Here is a 21,947-nt window from a genome sequence, read left to right on the forward strand (position 1 = left end):
TTCTGGTTTGAGTACCTCTTCCCGACATTTTGCGAGGTGAAAATAATGTATTGTTACTATTTTGGAGAATCAATAAAGGCTTCCTTTTTTGAGCTGGTCAAATTTATTTCTTAAATAGATATGGCACTTTTTGGATATTTTTTATAACATGGATGTTTAGAAGTCTATGATTTTGTAGCAATCTGAATGCTGAACTTAATTCAACTTCGGTTGAAATTGATTCTGAAAATAAAGTATTTTTGTGGCGAAATTACCGGATTAATGAAACAAGACTACAGGAAAGACTCTATTAATAGACCATTTCCGAGTTGCTTTGAACCTCGTTATAAAGCGAGGCTAATTGCAAAGTTTTTGTTACGAAAATAAGTTTTCATTCATATGCGAACAAAAGTAATTTTCATATGAAAAGGTTTGCACTTAGCCTCGCTTTCAGAGTGAGGTTCACAGCAACTTGGAAATGGCCTATTATTTTAATGAAATATGTAGAGATCTAAGGTTGTTAGAAATTTGGATAAAAATATAGTCCCGCGAAATAATTAATATGAAATGTTGTCCATACATTCAGACGTCCATAATCTTTTGTTCTTTTACGGCAATTACATGACTTCTATATTGAGAAGACGCCAGACTACTGTCAGTAAGAAGAGAGATTAACTTAATATTTTTTCCTATTCAAACTTCATTTACGAGTAACGAAATTTTGCTTCAAGTCGAGTCTCAGGACAGTATTATAATTGCAGCAAAACAAACAAACAAACAAACAAACAAGCAAAAAAACTGATAAGCGTCCTATCCCTAATACTCGCCCCTCCCCCTCCAATAAACACCCTCCCTTTAGCTACCGAAGGTAAATTTACACCCTAATTTTCTTCGCTGGTCAGTTCAAGTAGACTTGATTGGAAAATCAGGAGTCAGTGTTATTGACTATGCAATATGTGATCAAAGTTTATTCCCCCTTGTGGCGAAATTCATTGTTAGAGAGCCGTCAAGTTTATCAGATCACAGTTCAATAATGGCATGGCTTAATATTGGTACAAATGATAATCACTTAGCCACAACAAATACCAACGATACACTAACTCGTTTAACAATTTATCTGGGAAAGTAATTCATCACAAAAATTTAGAGCCGCGCTACAATCAAGAGATATACAGAGAATGATACACGATTTTCTTATTGACCGGTGGGCCAGATAGAAACATCAACACCTCCCTCGATGCAGTAGAAAATATTATTTCAACAACTGCAAAACGCTGCCTAAAAATTAAGGTCATTAAGAAACGACATGTTAGACTGCCTGCTAACAAAAAATGGTTTGATAAAGATTGTCGTCTTAAACGACACGAGTTACGTAAACTTGCTAATCTAAAGCATAGAGACCCCCTTAATATCACGCTTAGGGAAAAGTATCAAACCGTCTTAAACCGGTACAAAAACCTCCTGAAAGAGAAGAGGAAAGAATACTATTATGCTATGATTTCGGAACTTGAAAAGACAGTAGATAACTCGAACAGCCGAAGCTTTTGGAATTGTTTAAAATCGCTGGACGATTATGTTCAGGAACGTAATAACCTCCCCCCCGCCCCCCGATATCGGAAGAAAGTTGGATGTCACACTTCGAATCGCTACTCTCTAACGAACCTCTGAATCCACATCAAGAAGTGACTCGCAGTGCGTTACATAGACTAGAAAATGCGACTCATCCCAACTCCTTGGACTACCTTATATCTGAACTTGAAATACGTACAGCTGCAAAAAGGCTAAAAAACAATTAATCTCCGTATTCAGATAGAATCAAAAATGAAATGATCAAATCTAGCTTAAACGAGTTAATGCAAGTTTATTTACAGCTATTTAACGAGGCCCTTAGCTCAGGTACAATGCCTCAAAATTGGTGCGATGGTCTTATTACACCCATTTTTAAAACTGGATCTAAAACGGATCCATCAAATTATCGTGGAATCTGTATTTCTAGTTGTCTTGGTAAATTATTTTGCTCAATTCTCAATCAAAGACTCCTCGAACACGTTCAGTCGCATAACATTCTTCATAAATCTCAAATTGGTTTTTTAGCAAAAAAATCGAACAGCAGACCATGTCTTTACACTACGAACACTAGTGGATAAATATGTCAAATCTCACCAAACAAAAGTATACGCATGTTTTGTGGACTTTAGAAAAGCGTTTGATTCTGTCTGGCACGATGGACTTATGTACAAGTTGTTACAAATCAATGTCGGAGGAAACGTTTATAAAATTCTCAAAAGTTTATACTCGAATTCTACGTGTTCTGTTAGAACTGGAAATGGTCAAACGCGATCTTTTCAATACAGTAGAGGTGTGCGTCAAGGTTGCACTTTAAGTCCTCTGCTCTTTAATCTATATGTTAACGATTTAGCCTTTTCGCTCAACAATATTTTGTCTGACCCGTTTATACAACCAAATGACACCAAACTCAGTTCATTATTTTATGCAGATGACTTAATTATATTGTCACGATCAAAATTGGGATTACAAAATTGCCTTAATAGTTTATCATCATTTTGCAACTCATGGATGCTAAAAATAAACCCCAAGAAAACCAAGATAATGATTTTTCAAAAAAAGCACAAAAAAAAAAATGCAATTATACCTTTCACATAGGAAATGAATTAACAGATATAGTACAAGACTACACTTACTTAGGAACTCGCATTTCGTCTTCCGGAAATTTCACACTTTCGCTTGAACATCTTCGACAAAAAGCTCTCCATGCTTTCTTTAGTCTAAGACGACACACTGATTTTAGTACACTGAAACCTTCACTTGCATGTAAAATTTTTGACACAATGATTCAGCCAATTCTAACCTGCAACAGTGAAGTGTGGAGTGCCTTTGTTAAATCAGATTTTAAGTCGTGGGAAGGCTCCAGAATTGAAAAAAACACATTTACATTTCTGTAAACGCTATTTAGAAGTACATAATAAGTCATCCAACGTTGCATGTAGAGCTGAACTTGGCAGATTTCCTCTAATCGTTGACATGAATAAGAAGATACTTAATTACGTACACTACCTCCAAGGAAAGGATTCACATTCTATAGTAAAACAATCCCTAAGAATATCTGTTGACCTTCATTATAGCGGTCAAACTAGCTTTTACTCCAGTCTCATGAAGATGAGTGAATACTATAATTTCCCCAACTTTAATTATTACACAATGACATTGAATGAAAATAACATCAAACAATACTGATAGATCTTATGAAAAAGAAACATATCTCTTATTCGCACCAAACCCTTCAACACTCACAAAAACTCAGCTTTCATTACACAATCAAAAAAACTTTTGGCCCCTCTGCTTACCTAGATCTCACAAGGAAAAACGCTTCTAGGAAAGCATTAGTGAAACTAAGAATAAGCAGCCACAAGCTTTTGATTGAAACAGGAAGACACGACAACATACCCCGTAATGAAAGGGTGTGTAATGTTTGCAACTGTAAAACCATTGAAGACGAAATTCATTTTTTATCAGATTGCCCAAGTTATTCTTCTTTAAGAGATATGTTCTTTTCTAAAATAGAACCTAGCCTTGCATTTACACGATTATTAGTAGAAGAAACTTTACTATCGCATATAATGAACTCAACTGACTATTTTATAAGCACTCAATTAATTTCATTTGTTTCCTCGTGCTTCGAATTGAGAGATAAACTTCTCTCCGGAACGATTACTTCTACTCTATGAAAAGTTTAAAATAAGCAAAGACTTCAGTTACTTTATTTGTTTATTTTATTTGTTTATTTATTTTATTTTATTTTTATTATTATTATTATTATTTATTTTATTTATTTTATTCTATTTTAAGTTATCTTAGGAATTAGTTAACGAATCAATAATTAGCTATGAATAGCTTTTACAATACTGTATTGGTTATAGTCATGCAAATAAAGCTTGTTGTTGTTGTTATTGTTGGACGGTGGAAAAAACGGTGTTAGAATGTTGCAAACACGGACAAATGATTCGAGCCTCACACCTCTTCTGACCAGTCTCTATCCAAGTCACCTGTAAAACCACACAGGTGTAACTTAAATAGAAACAGGGACCCACTGTATTTACTGTATTTCGCTGAGCGTGAAGGACCTTGTGTTTGCTCCATTCAGCTGGTTGTTTAATACTACTGTAGTTAGAATTTTACAGTTGAAATAATATGGAATGATAGAATAATAACACAAAAAACTTACTGTAAATTACTTTGCCGAGTTTTGAAATGCAATTATGTTAAATTAATAAACACCACCTCGAAAACAAAGGCAGGTATGTTTTCGTTTTGTCGTCACTTTGTTTAAAGATTTCTTCAATCTGTGCTATAAGATGTAAAAGTCGTTCTTACTAAATAACAACAGACTTGAAAGAACAAGATATCTGGAATCTTCATTGAATTGTCCAACTGCAATGGAGGGCTGAAACAATCGATGAAATGAAAAGCAGGGAAGACAACACTTGAGACTATTTTCAAAGCCTCTAATTTAAAGAGGAGGATCCTTAACACTGAAATCGATATCACAACAATGTGCTCGAGAGGAATCCCAAAAAGATACGTTCTTTCTGTGCTAATATTCTGTGGATTCTTTACTATGTACGCCTTACGGACCAACATAAATGTGGCCATTGGTGCAATGGTTAAAAACCACACAGTGTTTGTCGATGGAGTGGAAACGCAAGAGGTAAAGAACTTTAATTAACACTTTAGCTTCCTTTACAACTCTCAAAGGCAAAACTGGTAAAAAAGACCTTCAAATTCTATTTTGAAAAAGGTTACTGAAGAAAAGGAAGAGTAGTAGCGGGCGTCTGATGATCTCGTGAGATCAAGGATAACTAGTGTGGTGCATCTCGGTTCAAGAAGGAAATGATAGATCAGAGAATTTACCCTGCAGTGTTTGTTAAAGTGCTAAACTGAACCCATGTCGAAATTCTCACTGAGCGTTAGCCCTAGTAAGGAAATGGGAGATCGCACGAGGCAACGAAAGTTTGAAAAAATCGGGAATCGGGAATCGTGTTAGAGGCACAACATTTATTTGTATCCTTCACATTCACATCGCCGCAATTACCACCAGAAATGAATCACCCGCGACGTGCTCCCGTCTGCGTAGCTCAGCCGGTTGATCAACGGACGATCAAATCCTGAGGTCGTGGGTACGATTCCCGCCTGGTGCGATTTCCCATTTTCTTACTAGGGGTAACGCTTTGTGGGAAATTCATGGGTCAATCACTTTAGCACTTAAATATACATTGCAGAGCTAATTCTCTCATCCATCATTTGTGTCTTTTGATTCAAGAGGTAGATAAGCAAAGTTCGCTGCAGTTATCATTAAAGTCACACTGTTGAATTGCTTTTTGTTACATACACTGCACTTGTAGTGGGACTCGATCAGGAAAGGAAAGAGCGCTTGGTTTTTAAGGTCATTCCCCTGTTTTGCAGTGCGCAACTCTACTGCGCACAATGCAAAAACAAAAAATTGACGCTCATTTCTAGCTAACTACTGAGTATCACTCAATCTGACTTGCATCTAACAACAAAATTTTTAATTTGCATTTTGCGCGGAAATAAAGGTGTTTTCATGAGACTCGCCCCAGTCCCTTCGCGGAGAAACCAGTTTTGTAGCACGATTTACCACTGCTTTGTGAAATATCTGTAAAACCAACCCGGTGAACCTATTTTCTCTTTTCAGATTTCTAACCACAATATCGTTTGCCAACTACCGTGAAAATTTAAGGAAAATCCTAGTGTTAGAAACATCACATTTTGCGCCTAATATCTAGCCAATGGACATTTTGGCTTACCTTCAGAGGTAACTAATTAGATTATTTTGTTGAATATCTCAGTAGTACTGGTTAGGGATAGTTTTCAAACAGATTTCACATTAAAAATGATTTATGAACAGGGAAAAAATTCTATGAAATGAGCCGTTACCTGTTCCCTTCAGAAAATAATTCCTGTTTTTGGCAAATGCTCTATTATAGTCCTTTTTGTCCAAACATGTAGAAATTACCATATTTCAATGCTTTGTTGCTGAAGAACAGGCATGGGGACCCCCTCTTTTTATTTCATTTTTGCAGTTTACATATAGTGAACCACACATGGGCAAAGTTTGGAAAAAATCTGAGTGTAGGTTCTATTTTAGGGGAAAGACCTTAATTGACACCTTGCTCAGTCACCCTCCTTGTGGCTCATGATACTCACGCACAACAGCAGTCCCTTTGAATGGTCGAACTTAAGGATTTCAGACATAGCTTTCCAGTGATGCATTAGACAACTAGAATTGTTTAGTACAGCATAATAAACAGAACCACAGAAAAGAAAAGAAACATTATCTTCCCTTTGAATGGTAACACTTCAGGATTTCATCTTATCTAAACGCTCAAAAGTTATCATCACCTTATACACCATAATAAGCAGCACCACTGGAAAGCGCTGCTTAGTAGCTTTCACGGATTTGTACGGCCACACTTTAAATTTCTACTGATTGTCTATGTCTGCCACAGACCTAGATGATCAGTAGAAACACCTTGTACAACATAATAAACAGTACCACGGGAACGTGCTACTCTGAGCTTTCCACTGATTTGAATAGTCACATACCTAAAACCACTAAGTAAAGAGTACATATGCCAACACCAGGAAAGTTCTACTTCTGTCATAGATTCCAAACGAATCGGCTTCAATAAAGGATTTGAGTCTCAGCATAATAACAGACTTAGAACTACAGGAAAGAACTCCCCTTGAATGGTGAAACCTAAAGATTTTTACCACAAACTTTTAGTTATTAGTGGCTTACTAACTGTATATATTGTCACCTTAGCGTACCTTTGTCATCGCTAAAGGTCCGGTTCATAAAGCCTTCCTTTTTTGATCCCAAGCATTGCTCCCGGCCTTAACAACAGATTTTTCTATTTCACCATTTGCCCTGGTTATTTTAAAAGACCGATGATGGTCATACAAAAAAGCGCTTATCACATCTGACAATTACAACACACTGAAATATCACAAGGACTAGTGACGAAAAAGAACAGATTTTAATTTTATCGGTATTAGCAGCAAAGAAATTTAGACTTAGCGGTACTTTTTATTTTATACTGACCATTCACTGCCTTACATATCCATCTTTACAGGAAGCGGAATTTAAGTGGAACTCCAAATTGCGGGGTAAGTTGCATGTTTGTGAAGTTTTCATCAAACTACTTTCGCCAATTTCTCTGGCCAACAAGCATTGCATTGTGATTTTGTTTAATCGCTTTTACTCGTAAAATATAAATACCAACTTAGAGACTAGTTCCTAAATTTCATTGCATCAATGAATTGTAACCACTACCTGCTGTAACATAAGCCTTAAAATTGTTGTATTAGATCATTACTGTAGTTATCGTTAAACCATAATTGCAACCTGCGCTAGTCCTTCGTCAAACTGTGATTTATGATATTCCTAAAAAAAACCCTCGCTTGAGCTCTGCCCTCCCCCCCCCCCCCCCTTCCTGCTTACTGATGCAAGTGCCACTTTAGAAAATGGGTCCATGTAGATATTCCTAAAAAAAACCCTCGCTTGAGCTCTGCCCCCCCCCCCCCCCCTTCCTGCTTACTGATGCAAGTATATGCGGCATATCAGTGTCTCACTTCACCCTATAGTATGTCAATACGTACCAGCGAATCACAGCGAAAACGTTAAAACTACTCGCGGTGGGTAGTGATATTACTGCTAGCTGCTAGTTACTTCAACAGTGTGATAGGAAAAGGATTTATCTTATGGGTCCTAGTACAGTCGGAACACTGATTTAAATATGCATAACCGAAGCGTGCGGACGTTTGGGAGCCAGGATAATTAAATTTCACAAAAGCGTGATTGTATAATTGAACACATTCGTTTGCCTATAAATAAAACGTCAAATGCTTTGTTTTCCCATAGGTGTGGTATTAGGGTCATTTTACTACGGTTACGTAGCCTTACAGATCCCGGGTGGCTGGCTGGCTGTTAAAGTAGGAGGAACCCGCTTATTTGGCCTGGCGGTTCTGATCGCTTCTGTGCTGACAATTCTTACACCTGTGGCTGCGCGAGCCAGCGTAATACTGCTTATAGCTGTCAGAGTTGCCGAGGGCCTGGTTCTTGTGAGTATAAAGCTGATCTTCTGTAAAATCTCAACAATTAATTTTTAGTAGTAGATGTTCATGTTTGATTGTGGCAAGAGAGGATGGTGGTTATCAGGTTACTCATTAAAGGTTTTTGAAAAAAATAATTAAGCTTGACGTTAAATCCGCTGTACACCAGACCTAACGTTAGCAATTGTCCACAATCTCTTGTATCATTGCACTGTACGGCAACTTGCTTTACACTGCGTCAAGATAACTGGCGATTAATGGATACATATTATGTGTTATCTTGATGTTATCCATAGGGAGTACTGTTTCCTTGTAACCATGCCATCTGGAGCAAATGGGCACCGATCATGGAAAGAACAACATTAGTCACAATTGCAGTCACAGGTACCACTGTCTGTCTGTATGTCTGTCTGTCTATCGTTGTGCCTATTGCCCACGCTTAAGCTCTTTCATTATTTCTTTCGTTAGTTTATTTCTTGTCTCTCCAAACCTGTACTCCACCCTTTTTTTTTCCTTTGTAGGTTGCACTGTTGGTAGTATAGTTACAATGCCGATTTCTGGTTTGTTAACAAGATACGACTTCGATGGTGGATGGCCTGCTGCGTTTTATCCATTTGGTAAGTTAACGGTAACAAACAATAGGGCCAGATTCAATGAAACCTTCTAAGGTAAGATATATCATTCTTAAGTGAACAATACTTAGGATATACATCTTAATTAAGGAAGGGGAGCTACCTGAATCTGGTCCCTGGTCCCCCAAATGATAGCCTAAAACACAATAGTTCGCCGAATTTCGAACTTTGGTATTTAAATTGCGATATTTTGTTATGATAACCGTTAGTAAAAATCCAGCAAATAACAGAAACAACCTTTCTCTACTTTAAGATTTTCGTGCTATTTAATGAACTGTTGCATATGAGCTCATTTGTGTAATACGTAGCCTGTTTCATGCGTTGTACTAATGATGTCAATTTGCATTTTTGTTTTCAACTCAGGAATGTTTGGTATCCTGTGGTATGTAGCGTGGTTTGTCTTAGCGTTTGATTCTCCATCAGTTCATCCAACTATTACAGAGGAAGAACGAGCTTATATTGAGCTAAGCGCCGTGAATACCGAGGAGGTGACACTACATGAAATTATTGACATACGGTCACTTACTCAGGGCGCACATAGTCAATACACAGAGTCGTATAAGGAAGTAGTATGACGTATTTTTCAACACATTGTAACACTGCCCAAATATGGTCATGACGCACTGAATATTCGTCTTTCGTAGTCAACAGATATCCTGCGATATACGTAATTTCGTGTGTCGGGGAGAAAAATGGCAAAATAAAGGTCTTCTCCAGCTTTTCTGCAATAAAACCGTGCTTTGTTATCAATGTGTTGAATAATAAAACAAATTTTCCTACCCAATCTTGAGACAATCTTGTGGAATACAAGGCCCAATCACCAACTCTGCCTAAGGCCTCGTCTGCTAAGCATCAGGCAATATTCCGCGTGATTTCGCAGGATAATTGTTAAATATACCTCAAGGTATGCCCAGAAAACGAGTACACGGAACTCGTACCAAGATTTCGTGTACGTAGGTAGAAGGAATCGAATGTAAACTGGTCATTATACAGTCCTTATACGCCCGTGTCCTTTAATAAACGTCGGTATTGCTTTCCATCTATACGCCCGTGTCCTTTAATAAACGTCAGTATTGCTTTCCATACACTTGATGTCCTGTGATGTTTATCCAGCTAAACAAGATATATCTTACACAGGTAACCCAAGGGACTGTACCGTGGAAGTCCATTCTCACGTCGCCACCCGTTTGGGGGATCATTGCTGCTGCGTTTGCTTCAGACTGGGGCTTATACGTGTTACTTATTTGTGTACCGTTATTTTTAATGGACATCCTACACTACGAAGTTGCAGCTGTAAGAACCTTTGCCTTTTTTTGTCGAAAAGATTAAAAAAAATGTCTCTGTGACCTTAATCTCAATCCATGGTATCGCTAATCAATATATACCTTATTTTAAAATGGCTCTTCCATTTTAATATTCTTTTATTTACTTTCAAATAAACCCTACTTGCTTCGCTCAAGGGAAAATATTCTTTTGATTTTTGAACTTACGAATAAGACAAGAAGGGCCAAATTTGAATACCAACGAAAGAATGTTAAAATGGTAGCCATTTTGGAGTAAGGTCTATAGCATTGTTTATTTTTTTCAGATGGGATTTGCTGCGGCTGCTCCGTTTGTTTTTAAATCACTGAGCTGTCCACTTGCCGGTATCACCGCTGACCTTCTTAGGCGAAATCTTCTTTCTACCAAAACTGTTCGACGCGTGTTTTACGCTACAGGTAATCGAAAGTTTTAGAAACTTAATTTGCAAGCATGTCACGCATAAAATCATTTGTTTTCTTTTGGAATAAATTTCCTTTTAAAAAATACCATATGTTAATTCATGTACGAAAGACGAAATTTAAAGGAAACTACAGTTTGATCAGCTTAAAGCAGGGAACCTGAAGAGCCAGTTGATTCAACTGAACAGAACTCCCACGTTACTTTTAAAATGCAGCGAGAGCATTTTCAAAGTCATGTTTAAAATCAAATATATGGTCTGAAAAAAAAAAACTGGATTTTTTTCACTTTTGGCCCCAGTTGTTCAAAGACCGGATAACTTTATCCACTGGTTAAGGAACTGTTTAGGGTATAAAATATACTTCACGTTAAATGTTATCTAAGGTTTTCGTACACTCCCAAACTTAACTGTGGTTAGAGTGTGCTTATTCGCTTGTACAAGAGAAAATATTGAAATCTTTGCACAGATTGAAACTGTCGGGTAGTAACTTATCCACAGGATAAAGTTATCCGGCTTTTGAACAACTGGAGCCAGATTTGGAGTAAATGCAGGAGATTTCCAAAAAAATTACTGTGCCATTAGAGAGATTTCAGATTACATTTACGGCAAACGGCAGAAATGATCACGTGACCATGTTTACCTTATATTTGCCGCTCGCTGTTTTCAGCTTCTCAGTAAAATCGAGTAGTTTTGTGTTGGCATCAAAGGTCAGAATTGTTTTTGCACTATTCTCATCTGTGTACTATGTTTGTGCAAGAAACTGCCAGTCTAACAGTCATTTACCGTTTGCCATGAACGCGATTCTAAATGTCTATTATCTGAGTTGCCTATTGGTTACAGAAGTTTTCTTCCTCTTTTTCTCGTAGGCGCAATCACCGCTGGCCTGTTCATTCTATTGGCGGGTTATATTAAAACCCCTAATATGGTGATTGTCTCCATGAGTATTGCTGGGGCTGCAGCTGGGTTAGTTTATGCTGGTTTCCAAGTTAATATTTTAGACATCGCTCCACGAAACGCTTCTGTTGTCATGGGGATTACCAATGCAACCGCCAACACTGCAGGCTTTCTTAGCCCAATGTTAGTTGGGTTCATAACCCATAATAAGGTAGGTTTAATTTTTTTTTTTCATTTAAACAATATTTGAACACGACATTTGCTCTAAGAGCAACTAAGTGCTCATCGAGAGAGCTTACGTCGCATCAACTAACCCGCATAAACACATGGCAGAGACGGACTAATTAACAGGGCTAACACGAGTACAATAAGTTAAAAACAAAACAAAAAAAACTAGAAAGCCAAATTAAGAAAAACAAGATGAATGGGAAATAAATGACTGAACTTGCTCAAATAAAGGAACATAAGACTGAAATTGCAAATCCGGGTAACCAAACAGAAAACATTCAATCTTTTTCTTGTCCGAAGCCAGAAGCCATTTATCTCCCAGTATGTGGGCAGCAGAGGTAAATAAAGCAATACGATGAGAAGCATGCATTGGGCAGTACAAAAATAGTGCTTAACATCTTCCGCAGGTTTAATTTATTCCAGCTAATCAAACACTGGCAAATTCTCCAGTCTAATGGGAGTGGGGATATGTCTGGTTCTAAAAATCTTGACTTGGCCAAACAACCTTAAGAACGATGCCCCCTATTACTATTCCGCATACGTCCTATACATCTCGCGATGGTTCGGGAGATTCGAAGTTTCTTGAAGTTAGTTCTCACTAATACAAACGTATTTTTTGCAAACTCAAGAAGGAAAGAAATAATTAAAAAAGTTCTTTAGGATACTGAATAAGCTTGAGCAGCAAAATTTGTCTTAAAATTACAAGGATTGACAATTAGAGATTTTCACACCTTAGCCCCGCATCAACAGAAACACTTTTTCAAGCTTTCTGCGTTATTGGATGAGGTACCTGTAGGGAGACCACAGAAACTCTGAGGTTTAGACAGGGAGGAATTCCATTTGTCCATACATAGCTTACACATATTTTTTCATTCCTTTCCTTACAGACGGCCGGTGAATGGCGCGCAGTATTTTGGATAACATTTATATTTTATATCATTGGTAGCTTAGTATTTATTACATTGATGACAGCTGACAGACAGGAATGGGACAAAGTTGAAGGCGTATCCAAAGAACCTACAACTGATACGCCTGTAACACCAAGATAGCAGTGTTTAATGATATTTTTATCCGAGATATAACTATGGCAACCACACAGCCTCCTCTCTAGTCCTCCTACCGTGCGGTCAAATACAACGTCAGCCGTTCTGAACGAGGTTGTCGACATGAAGCTCGGCTCGCTCGAAAAAAGCGCGACGTGGCCTGGGAATGAGGGCGTTATCCACCTCCTTCGAGCAACGCATCCGTTTATGCTTCTTTTTGTATAGCACGCTCTATACTGTGTTTAGTAAATGGAGCCATATCCAGTTGTTTGAAGAACAACTTTGGCTAGCGAAGTGGAAACAAAGCCTACCACAGAGTCATTATTTTCCTACGCGTAAAACGTGGATATTCATAGTAGCGATTCTAGTAAAAATACTTAGATTCGTGGACTCTATTTACTGGATGAGGTTTTTTTCGCTGTGCGAATTCACATTATCTCCTAATTGAGCGAGTGGGAACCGATGTTTTTGAAGGAGTTTAAAAATAAAACAATCATTCGTTAACAGAAGCTCTTTTACATTTTGACGGGCTCTAAAGGAACTGGCCGGCCAAGACAGCCCAATCCAAACAAAAAAATGGCTGACAAAGTGTGTTTTGATTGGGGAAGAATTTTTACTGCATTTTGGAAGTAAAATAGACAAATTTTCCGCCATTTATTTTGGGATATCCCACTTTGCTTCGGAAACCCCTTATTTAATTTCACTATATGTGGGACACTACCTAAGTCGATAAAAGGATAAAGTGTCAAATGGGTGAAATCTAAGCTAGATGACAGACACGGTGCCTTTTGTATGTCGATTGAATACCCCAAGAGATTCACACAATTAATCCCTGCAAGAACCTTACCAGAGTGGAACTCACTTACGGCTGAAATAATAGTCCAACCAAGCGTTGAGGCATTCAAGACCCAGGTCACTTCTTTTTTATGCCGACAGTGATTAAGTTAGTTGAGACTGTGATTTTTTCTTTTTCTTCCTTTTATATTTGCGGTGACCGGTTTATCCAGTTGCAAATTATCCTTGTATAGATGTACTCCTCGGGATGAGGTTGAGGAATTCCTTAGGTTTTGTATGTGCAACAAGTTCTGTCCCACTGATATCGTCCGACGGACGGACAATCCCAGTTTTTTGTAACAGGTTTTCTTTTAGGCACTTAAGCAGCAGAGCAGCTTGTTATTCCTCCCGCGTGTTTAGCCACCCGGGGAAACAATGTTTCCGAGTTTAGCCAGGCGCTTAGAACATGAGCAGTCCCTAAAAATGCAATTTGACATCGGGTATATAGGGGAAACGATTCAAATGCGACTGCAAGGTTTTTTTTCTTCTCATAATCCCGAATGCAGGGCATTCATGGAAAACAAACATTTTTTCAAACTGTCAGTCACAACAGCAGTTAGAAATTTTCAGTATAGTCAGTTATAATTAGTAACAACACAACTGAAAATTTCGTAACTTAAACTAGATAAAGTGTAAAGGCCAGGTGATTCAACCATGTTTCAATTAAATGAAGTGCTTGTTGAAGTTAATGTTTTATTCAAAAGAGAATCTGCTTTGGGCCAGCCAAGTGCTGAGTTCTTTCTAGAAATCTGCAGGCGCAGCACTAGGAAAGAAGCTGTTTACGAACATGGGCTGTAGTGATAGAGAAACAACACCACCATCGATGAATCCAGGCACTGCGCGTGCGGGCCTAGGCAACGAGCGAGGTATGCAAAAAGGTACATGATGGTGTAAACTCCAGATTGGGTCCTAATAGGGCGTAACGCAGTAAAAAGAGAAACAAACGCGATAACAGCGTGGCCCTTGAAGATTTGCGAGTAATTAGGCCAGAGCGCTAAAAATGTGTCAGCATTGAGCACGGACTAGTTTCAGACGTTTTATGGATATTCTAATCATGAGAATGTTACCAAGATGCCCAAATGGAATAGTTTTCGCCGCAAAAAGGACGCCGAAGTCTATGAAAAAAAAGTAGCGTTTAATTTACTTTGATGGTAAAACTATTTGCAAAAGGCATCGTGGCTATTTGTTCTCCTTCAGCCAGTCCCAGAGATTTGTAACAACCTGAAAACGAAACAAAGTCGTTTAGCAACATGCTAAGTTGAACTAACTTATTTTCTAAAGTAAAATCTTTGCACGCGAAGGAAAGAATCAATAAAGAATTGCGCTTGTCATTACTTAACTACCAAAAATGGTTAAGCAAGAGAATTGCAGTAGCTTACCTTTTCATCTGTAATCTTGAACGAACTTCTCATATAGTTCTTAAACTTGTCTACTTTCTTTGGCAGGGTCGGTGTCTAAAAAACGGAGCAAAACAGTAATTACTATCATCCAACAATAAACACTAGCCAAAAAAATGTATTTAATCCATTGAACGATGGACTACACTGCGTAAACCTGAAAAGATGACTTCTGCTAACGACCTTTTGGGTCACTTGCTGCCTCTCTTATACTTCTTTAAACAGGGCCTTGCCTGCCTTTTAACCAACCTTTTTTAACTTTTCTTTAATTTGATCCATGTCCATCTGAAGAAAAAATTGGACACAATATTAACACTGGAAGAACTGTGACTTTCAACGTAAGCACTAAGTGTACAAGTACGACAGTTGAATTCTTGCTAGAATACAAAGACTGAAAATTGCAGTGCAGTGTATCATGCCTCGCCAATAACGGCTTCCGTTTCAATTCACTTCTCACTGGTCAACCAAATTGCAATGTGTTTCATGTTTGCTCTACGACAAATGAAAACTCTACTTTTATGACAGTTCTTGTCTTGACAGCTGGCCAGTTGAAACAAAGCCATCAGACAGTAGAGGTCAATAAGCTAACTGCCAAGTTACGATAGTACAGCATGCAAAACTGTAATAAGATGGTAATCTAATATTGAAGATTCAGTCAAAGAATAAGTCTTACCAACATTCCGACATTGTCATTCATTTGTTCCTTCCTTTAATTTGTTCATCCAACCATTCACTCGATCATTAAGTTTTTTTTTAATATCTTTTAAATTGTATTGTCCGTGTTGGTCCGGTAAACAGCAATTTCCCTATTCTATTATTTCTGTCAGGTCCATGTCTACAAATAACAAGATTATTTTCAGCAAAGTATCCTACAAGTATCTTACTGGTTCAGGAGTTTTTGCTGAAGCTTTCTTTCCATCATCTTTTTTTCCTCCGGCTTTTGGTGTATTCTGTTGCTGAAAAAGCAAAATATAACAAAGAACTTTGCCAACACTGTAACTCGTGGACTTTACAACAACAATTCTTCGAGACTTACTATTTGAGATCAAGATAAACAAAGATAGATAGGTCACAGAAAAGGCTGCCCTGGTCACAACCTGTTTAGACCTGTTTAGCCAGTTACAAACCTGTTTAGCCTGAGTCTTGCTTGGTGTTTCTTTTTCTTTTGCCGCTGGCTTATTGTTGGATTTTGCCACACCCTTGAAAGATACACAATATTGAAATGTGTACAAGAAAAGAATTAACTACATCCATAGTGTACATTAACTGATTAATAACCCAATACTTAAGAAACACTTAAAATTATTAATAATTATTGATAATTAACAAGAGAATCTACTTCATAAATTTATACTATGCCCTGTCACAAGATCTCATTACAATACAGTGAGTAGATTCTTTTACCCTCAAGAGCAGTGTACTTACATTTGTCATTGGCTTTTTCTGTTCTGCCTTTCCTCCCTTTAACAAAGAAAAAGGAAAAATATTAGATGCATTTTGAATTATACAACTACATGCACGGTACCATTTACGACAAGAACTGAAGGAATAATTTGGAGTGGGGCCAAAAAAAAAAATATGACTTTATGGCTATCTTGTTTGTATTCAAATGGGATTGTAAGGCCAGAGTTCCAACCTTCTTCTTGGCCACCAGGCTTGCGGCAATTTCATCTTCTTCATCACTTTCTTCTTCCTCATCTTCATCGTCATCATCATCACTTTCATCTTCGTCGCTTTCTTCTTCATCTGACTCGTCTTCGTCACCCTCCTCCTCCTCGTCAGTATCCTCTTCGCCACTGTCTTCATCCTCTTCACTCTCTTTCTTAGCTTTCTGTTTTTTATTATCCTTGCCTTCTGTTTTACTCTGTGGAAAGTAATGGAACAAAAATAACAAATTACCGCAAAACATAAATGCACAAGTACTTACACAATGTATCATTAAAGGATTTTTGCACTGCATTTATAAGACTACTTTGAAATGCACAGACTTAACTAATTCAAGTTGATTTGAAAGCATCTTTTGCAGCAGACTCAGATAAAGAAGTGCAATTTCTACAATGTACTCCCTTAGGTGAAAAATCAACGAAAGTCGACCATCATGAATCAGTCAATGGATACAATTATTGATACATGTACAGACATGTAGGTAATGGCCAACTGATAACTAATCAGTAAAACCTTCCTTACATTGTTATCCATTTCATTGATTACTATCAATTTCCATTGATAGATATTGATCGTTGTAATCTGATAGCCTTGGAGTGGCATTTACATGTACATATCATGTTTAGTGTCTCTTCCCTCAGCTTTGCTTGCATCATGTCCAAAAGAGCCATAGGCAAGGTGACAGTTTGAAATGCTTACATGAAGTCAAAGGGTACAACCCCTATGACTTCAACACAACAATTAATGATTAAGTGTTGTGCCCAAGAAAAGCGGGAAGAGTCTGGAAGTTGTTATTGGGTGTGGGCAGTTAGGCCACCTACAATTCAAACTAGTTGCTTCCCCTTGGCCTTAAAGAATTGTCAGCTTCATTGATTTGTTGCCCTGGTATACTTCGAATGCTTTTATGGCAAATGCAACAAGTTGAAGACAAATTCTGAGTCATATTCTGCATGGACACCATATATATATATATATATATATATAAAAAGCAAATTTTAGAACTAGTCAGACATTTTAGAAATGTGGCTGGCTAAATGACCACCAGCTGATTCAAGCGCCTAAAATGTACTTACAAATTTATAGGGGATTTACATGTAGCCTCCACGATGGATAAGAAAATGAAAACTCAAGGTGTAAGACTAATACCACTGTTTGTGGAACAATTCTTACTGGTGCTGTTGCGGTTGTGTCAGGTTTCTTAGGTTTTGGTTTGACGTCTACTTCCATTTTTTCTGACTCCTCACTGGACTCTTCTTCATCTTCCTCATCATCATCGTCATCATCACTTTCATCCTCATCTTCAGCTGGAAAATAAACCTTCTTTTCAGCAAAACATACAGCACAGGTCAGTAAAAAGAACCAATTGAAACCACACCTAAAATGCAGAAACATGCTGAATATTCATTTGGTGCCTTTCAAAGAAAATTGAACAATGTTTGCTACATGTAGTGTGACTTATGCACTTGTCGAATTGCCTCGATTGTTAGCAAGTTAAATATCTAACCTATGTATAGTAAGACAATCACATGAAAATGCCATATAATTCAAGTGACAAGCTTTGAACTGTATGTCTCCATCTCCTTCAACATCTCCAAAACAGACAAACCTAGTGCCTGTCCTTTTTTTCAGCCCCTTTACTGTGCACAGGAGAAACCTTTGGGGGTGGTTGGTCAGGTCTGACCCTAAAAATCATTTAAAAGTATTTTTTGCATTCAAGCATAACTGAAGTCAGTGATTTAGCGAGCTTACCATCTTCTACACGAGCAATCTTCTTAGGGGGTCCCTTGGGAGTCTCTGACGCAAGTGGCCTTTTCTGGAAACAGCATAACAAACATACTACCGTTAGGTTTATAAGTAATGTTTCCAACTGCTTATTATACATGTACAGTATGTATGACAAAGATCGCTCTTAACTGTAAACAAACAAATAAATTTCTCAACATACCTTTGAAGCCTCCAATTTTACAAAAGGGGATGATTTCTCATCTACAATATAGAAAAAAAAAAAGCTTAAGATTCTATGAGCAAAAGGCAAGAGAATTATCTTTTTAACAACTTTCTACAAATGTACTTTTGACAAGGTATTTCTTCTACAACGAAGGTTCGTGAAGGGAGAGCGTAGTGTAACACCGCCCCCCCCCCACCCACCCCACAAAAAATATTAAGTTAAATATGAAACAAACAATGAATAAATGTATACAGCACCTTCATCACTATCTTCTTCATCTTCATCTTCATTTATATACAATTCTACAAACAATATTACCAAATAATTCAAATAATTTAAACTTGAATGTATAAAATTGCAATTTATTTTACTTCTCAATCTATCATTTAAACACAGTTAAGATACCTGGCACTTCTTTTTAAAGGCCCACATTCACCCAAGATGTATTGAGGAACAATTTTCATATATGAAAACCCCCCCATTTTATTTGAGCGGGAGTCAAGCGAGAAAACAATATGCGATCACAAATATTCTTTCCTTCCAGCACAAGTCGTAGAGGAAACCCGTATGAACCGCTTGAGTTCGTACAGCTAATAAGATCACGCATTTGGACAATACAGTATTTCAAAACAAAAACAAACCACTGCAATGACTCTTGGGTGAAGGTGGGCCTTTAAGATTTGATTATTACCATCTTTCAAAAAACGTTACTGCCATTTCTGACAGGTTGAATGCTATTTCATCTTACAAATCCCCTTGATCTTCCTTAAAAAATTGGCTTTGGGGATACATGAAAAAAACTAATCTAAATCTAAATCTGTTGTTGTTGTTGTTGTTTTTAGTCTCTATGCAACTTTATTATGTAAAATTCATTAAACATGAAATCTGATCATTTTGTGCAAATTGTTGTGTTATCAATAAATTATTGCTAGGAGTACTTCAACGGTGTATGTAAATTCAAGCATGCTACAACTCAGTGGATCACTCTAAAAAAATAATTGACTCAGCTGAATCTTACCTTGGTAGACAGAGCCAGTAAGATGCACTGGACCAGAACCTAGAGACAAAACAATTATAATCAGTGACAGTATTAAGAGCAGCTTGCAACAGAACACTACACCATTGTGGTGCATGTTAACACCTAAACATTTATCAAGTGCTTTTAAGATGTTATTAATACCACATACTGAATGTAAAGGAGAGGTTGTAACATTCACTGTACAGCTGTACACACTAGAATGTACTAGCTAATGTACAATTAACTCTTCTCTCACCTTCAACAAGTTTGAAAACAACACTTGATGGAAATCCCAAGCTGAGTCGACACTGAAAGATAAGAGACATTATTAATTTTCACAAAACTTGCAAAGTACAGCACTATTGTTAATTTGGATTTTAACAGACATGTAAGATTCAGTATGACACAATACTGAGGAAGTGCTTGCATCCCACCAAAGAAGCTTGGTTCAATTCCCAGACTCTGCATCAAATATGGGTTGAGTTTAAGTTGCTGTTGTTTTATGAAGAGATTTTTCCCTAGGTTATCCAGTTTTCCCCACTCCTCAAATTCCAATTGGATCTGTACAGTTTCGCCAATTAGTATTCTATCCTTAATATCAATCATGACACTTTGATAAAGCGTTTAATTGTGTTACATGTATAATACTATAATTATAATAACAGCGGCAGGGAGCAAAGAGATAAGTTTGATCAATTCCACAGGTCTATGTGGTACTCCTTTGCACTCATTTAGTGAGTTGTTTCTTGTTGAATTGTTGTTATTTGTACCAAACGATATTTCTTAATCATGGCTTGTCTCAGATTTTTGGATCCTTCATGAAAATGGTATAACCCCCAACCCCCAGTCCCCATGCTTATTTGCAACTGTATCCACTGATGCATATGTTGTGGTTTAATATTTTCTTTTGGTTTCAAATTTTTCAAACCAGTTTAATTTTTATTTTTTTTCCTTTTGTGCAATATCCATAATCTGAGACAAAGGGAAATACAAATCAAACTGGTTCGAAAATTTTTAAACCAAAAACAAAAACAGAAACAAAAAAATTTGAACCACAACACATATTTGTGTTCCAAGAATAAGGACAAAGCTTTACCTGATCTGTTTTTCCACACTGTAAAGAGAGAATTGTGTGTGTCACAGTGTTCTCACTGACATCTGTTGTTGTTACCTCCACTAAATTCCTCTCATTTTGTTTGGCCTTTGCACCTAGGCAAGCCTGTAAACCAAAATATATAGGCTTGTGTTCACACCGACAATGTCAACTGTCCAAATTGTTTGTTAATTAAAACTCCCTTACACATTGACTGAAGACCAAGCTACTAATGTCTTCTATATTTGTGTGACACAAAGTCCTGGGGGTCAACTTCAAACGTCTACTACCGGGATACTCGCAATTTAAAAGCTGGGTCCCTACTATTACAAGCATGTGCATGTGTACGTACATTTGTGGCGAGCAAGTTGTCCTACAGTGTAGGCAAGATTTCCTTGTCATATTTTCGTTACCGAGCTGTAAACACAACAAATTTCTCACTTTCATCAATTTTTCTTCCTGACAAGTTTCCTCCCTCAAAAACTAGAAGGCCTGATTGCACGTGGTGGCACAAACAAATTTAAAAACATACCTGGGATAGAACTAACTTCTGTTCGATGTCCGCTTTACTCAGCTCTTCGTCTTCTGAATCCCACTTGTACTCCTTTTGATCCTTGCTAAGCTCGCAGCCTGTGGGTAACAAGAGGTTAGAAGAGTATAACTACAGTGGAATTGCACCAAGAATGCTGCTTACCCCAGAAACACTCCTTCTCCATTGACGCCATTTTGAAAAAACGAACGATTGCGCACGTGGTCGGTCCTGTCAGGCGCATTCACGAGAGGGGTAACGCCGCTGTTTATAAATTTGCAGGCACGTGACGAATGCTAGTGCAAAAATTTCACTGCTATGTCTTGCTATGCCAGGGAAATATGTATTCTCCAATATTTCAAAAGACACGGCCTTTCTTCTTCAAAACTACCCGCCGTGCCTTTCAAAATAGTGGAATTTAAATATATATTTTCCCTGACCGTTTCCCAGCATTGTTCTTTTTTTTCTGCGTTATTTTGTTCTACAATTTGTTGCTGCTTAGATCCTTTTACTCTGTTTTTCTACAGGATCCGGGCGGTTGTTCTCCTAGCCTCCCAGGCAGACGTTCTTAGAGGTTCGTCACGCGTTCCCAGGAACGCGTGACGAACCCCTAAGAACGTCTGCGTGGGGTCCTGCGTGGGAGGCTATTGTTCTCCCAACCCAGTTACCGCAACCTTGTTCCCAGGGTCTCTCTTCCTCCCGGGAACGAGGTTGCAGTTACCCGCCAGTTTTAACAGACATGAGGTACGTTATGTATGGGGAAATATATTGTACCCCCGGAAGGCCCCCGGGGATTGTCATTCCCCTCTCCAGTCT

At 37.8% G+C, this 21,947-nt stretch overlaps 2 protein-coding genes across 3 annotated transcripts; one reads left to right on the forward strand and one right to left on the reverse strand.

The window, feature by feature from the left end:
* Window positions 1-4,323: 4,323 nt before the first annotated feature.
* Window positions 4,324-14,430, forward strand: LOC146464836 (vesicular glutamate transporter 3-like). Its single transcript, XM_085129289.1, has 10 exons — window positions 4,324-4,705; window positions 7,152-7,185; window positions 7,940-8,139; window positions 8,427-8,514; window positions 8,652-8,747; window positions 9,126-9,250; window positions 9,900-10,055; window positions 10,351-10,480; window positions 11,349-11,587; window positions 12,492-14,430. The coding sequence occupies exons 1-10, from the start codon at window positions 4,550-4,552 to the stop codon at window positions 12,651-12,653; spliced, it is 1,386 nt and encodes a 461-aa protein (XP_084985415.1). The 5' UTR covers window positions 4,324-4,549; the 3' UTR covers window positions 12,654-14,430.
* A 165-nt stretch (window positions 14,431-14,595) lies between these two features.
* Window positions 14,596-21,356, reverse strand: LOC146464837 (uncharacterized). Of its 2 annotated transcripts, none has more exons than XM_085129291.1 (16): window positions 21,297-21,356; window positions 21,135-21,232; window positions 20,606-20,728; window positions 19,766-19,817; window positions 19,510-19,548; window positions 18,749-18,793; window positions 18,489-18,529; window positions 18,293-18,356; window positions 17,714-17,841; window positions 16,515-16,742; window positions 16,304-16,339; window positions 16,006-16,077; window positions 15,763-15,834; window positions 15,128-15,163; window positions 14,861-14,935; window positions 14,596-14,702 (listed from the first exon to the last, which is right to left on the reverse strand). In XM_085129291.1, the coding sequence occupies exons 1-16, from the start codon at window positions 21,325-21,327 to the stop codon at window positions 14,661-14,663; spliced, it is 1,182 nt and encodes a 393-aa protein (XP_084985417.1). In that variant the 5' UTR covers window positions 21,328-21,356; the 3' UTR covers window positions 14,596-14,660. The 2 variants fall into 2 exon arrangements, with proteins under 2 accessions (XP_084985417.1, XP_084985416.1); XM_085129290.1 differs by having other exon boundaries at window positions 17,714-17,847.
* Window positions 21,357-21,947: the final 591 nt, after the last annotated feature.

This window comes from Pavona decussata, unplaced genomic scaffold, assembly GCF_977016875.1.
Source record: "Pavona decussata unplaced genomic scaffold, jaPavDecu1.1 SCAFFOLD_161, whole genome shotgun sequence".
Taxonomy (NCBI): domain Eukaryota; kingdom Metazoa; phylum Cnidaria; class Anthozoa; order Scleractinia; family Agariciidae; genus Pavona; species Pavona decussata.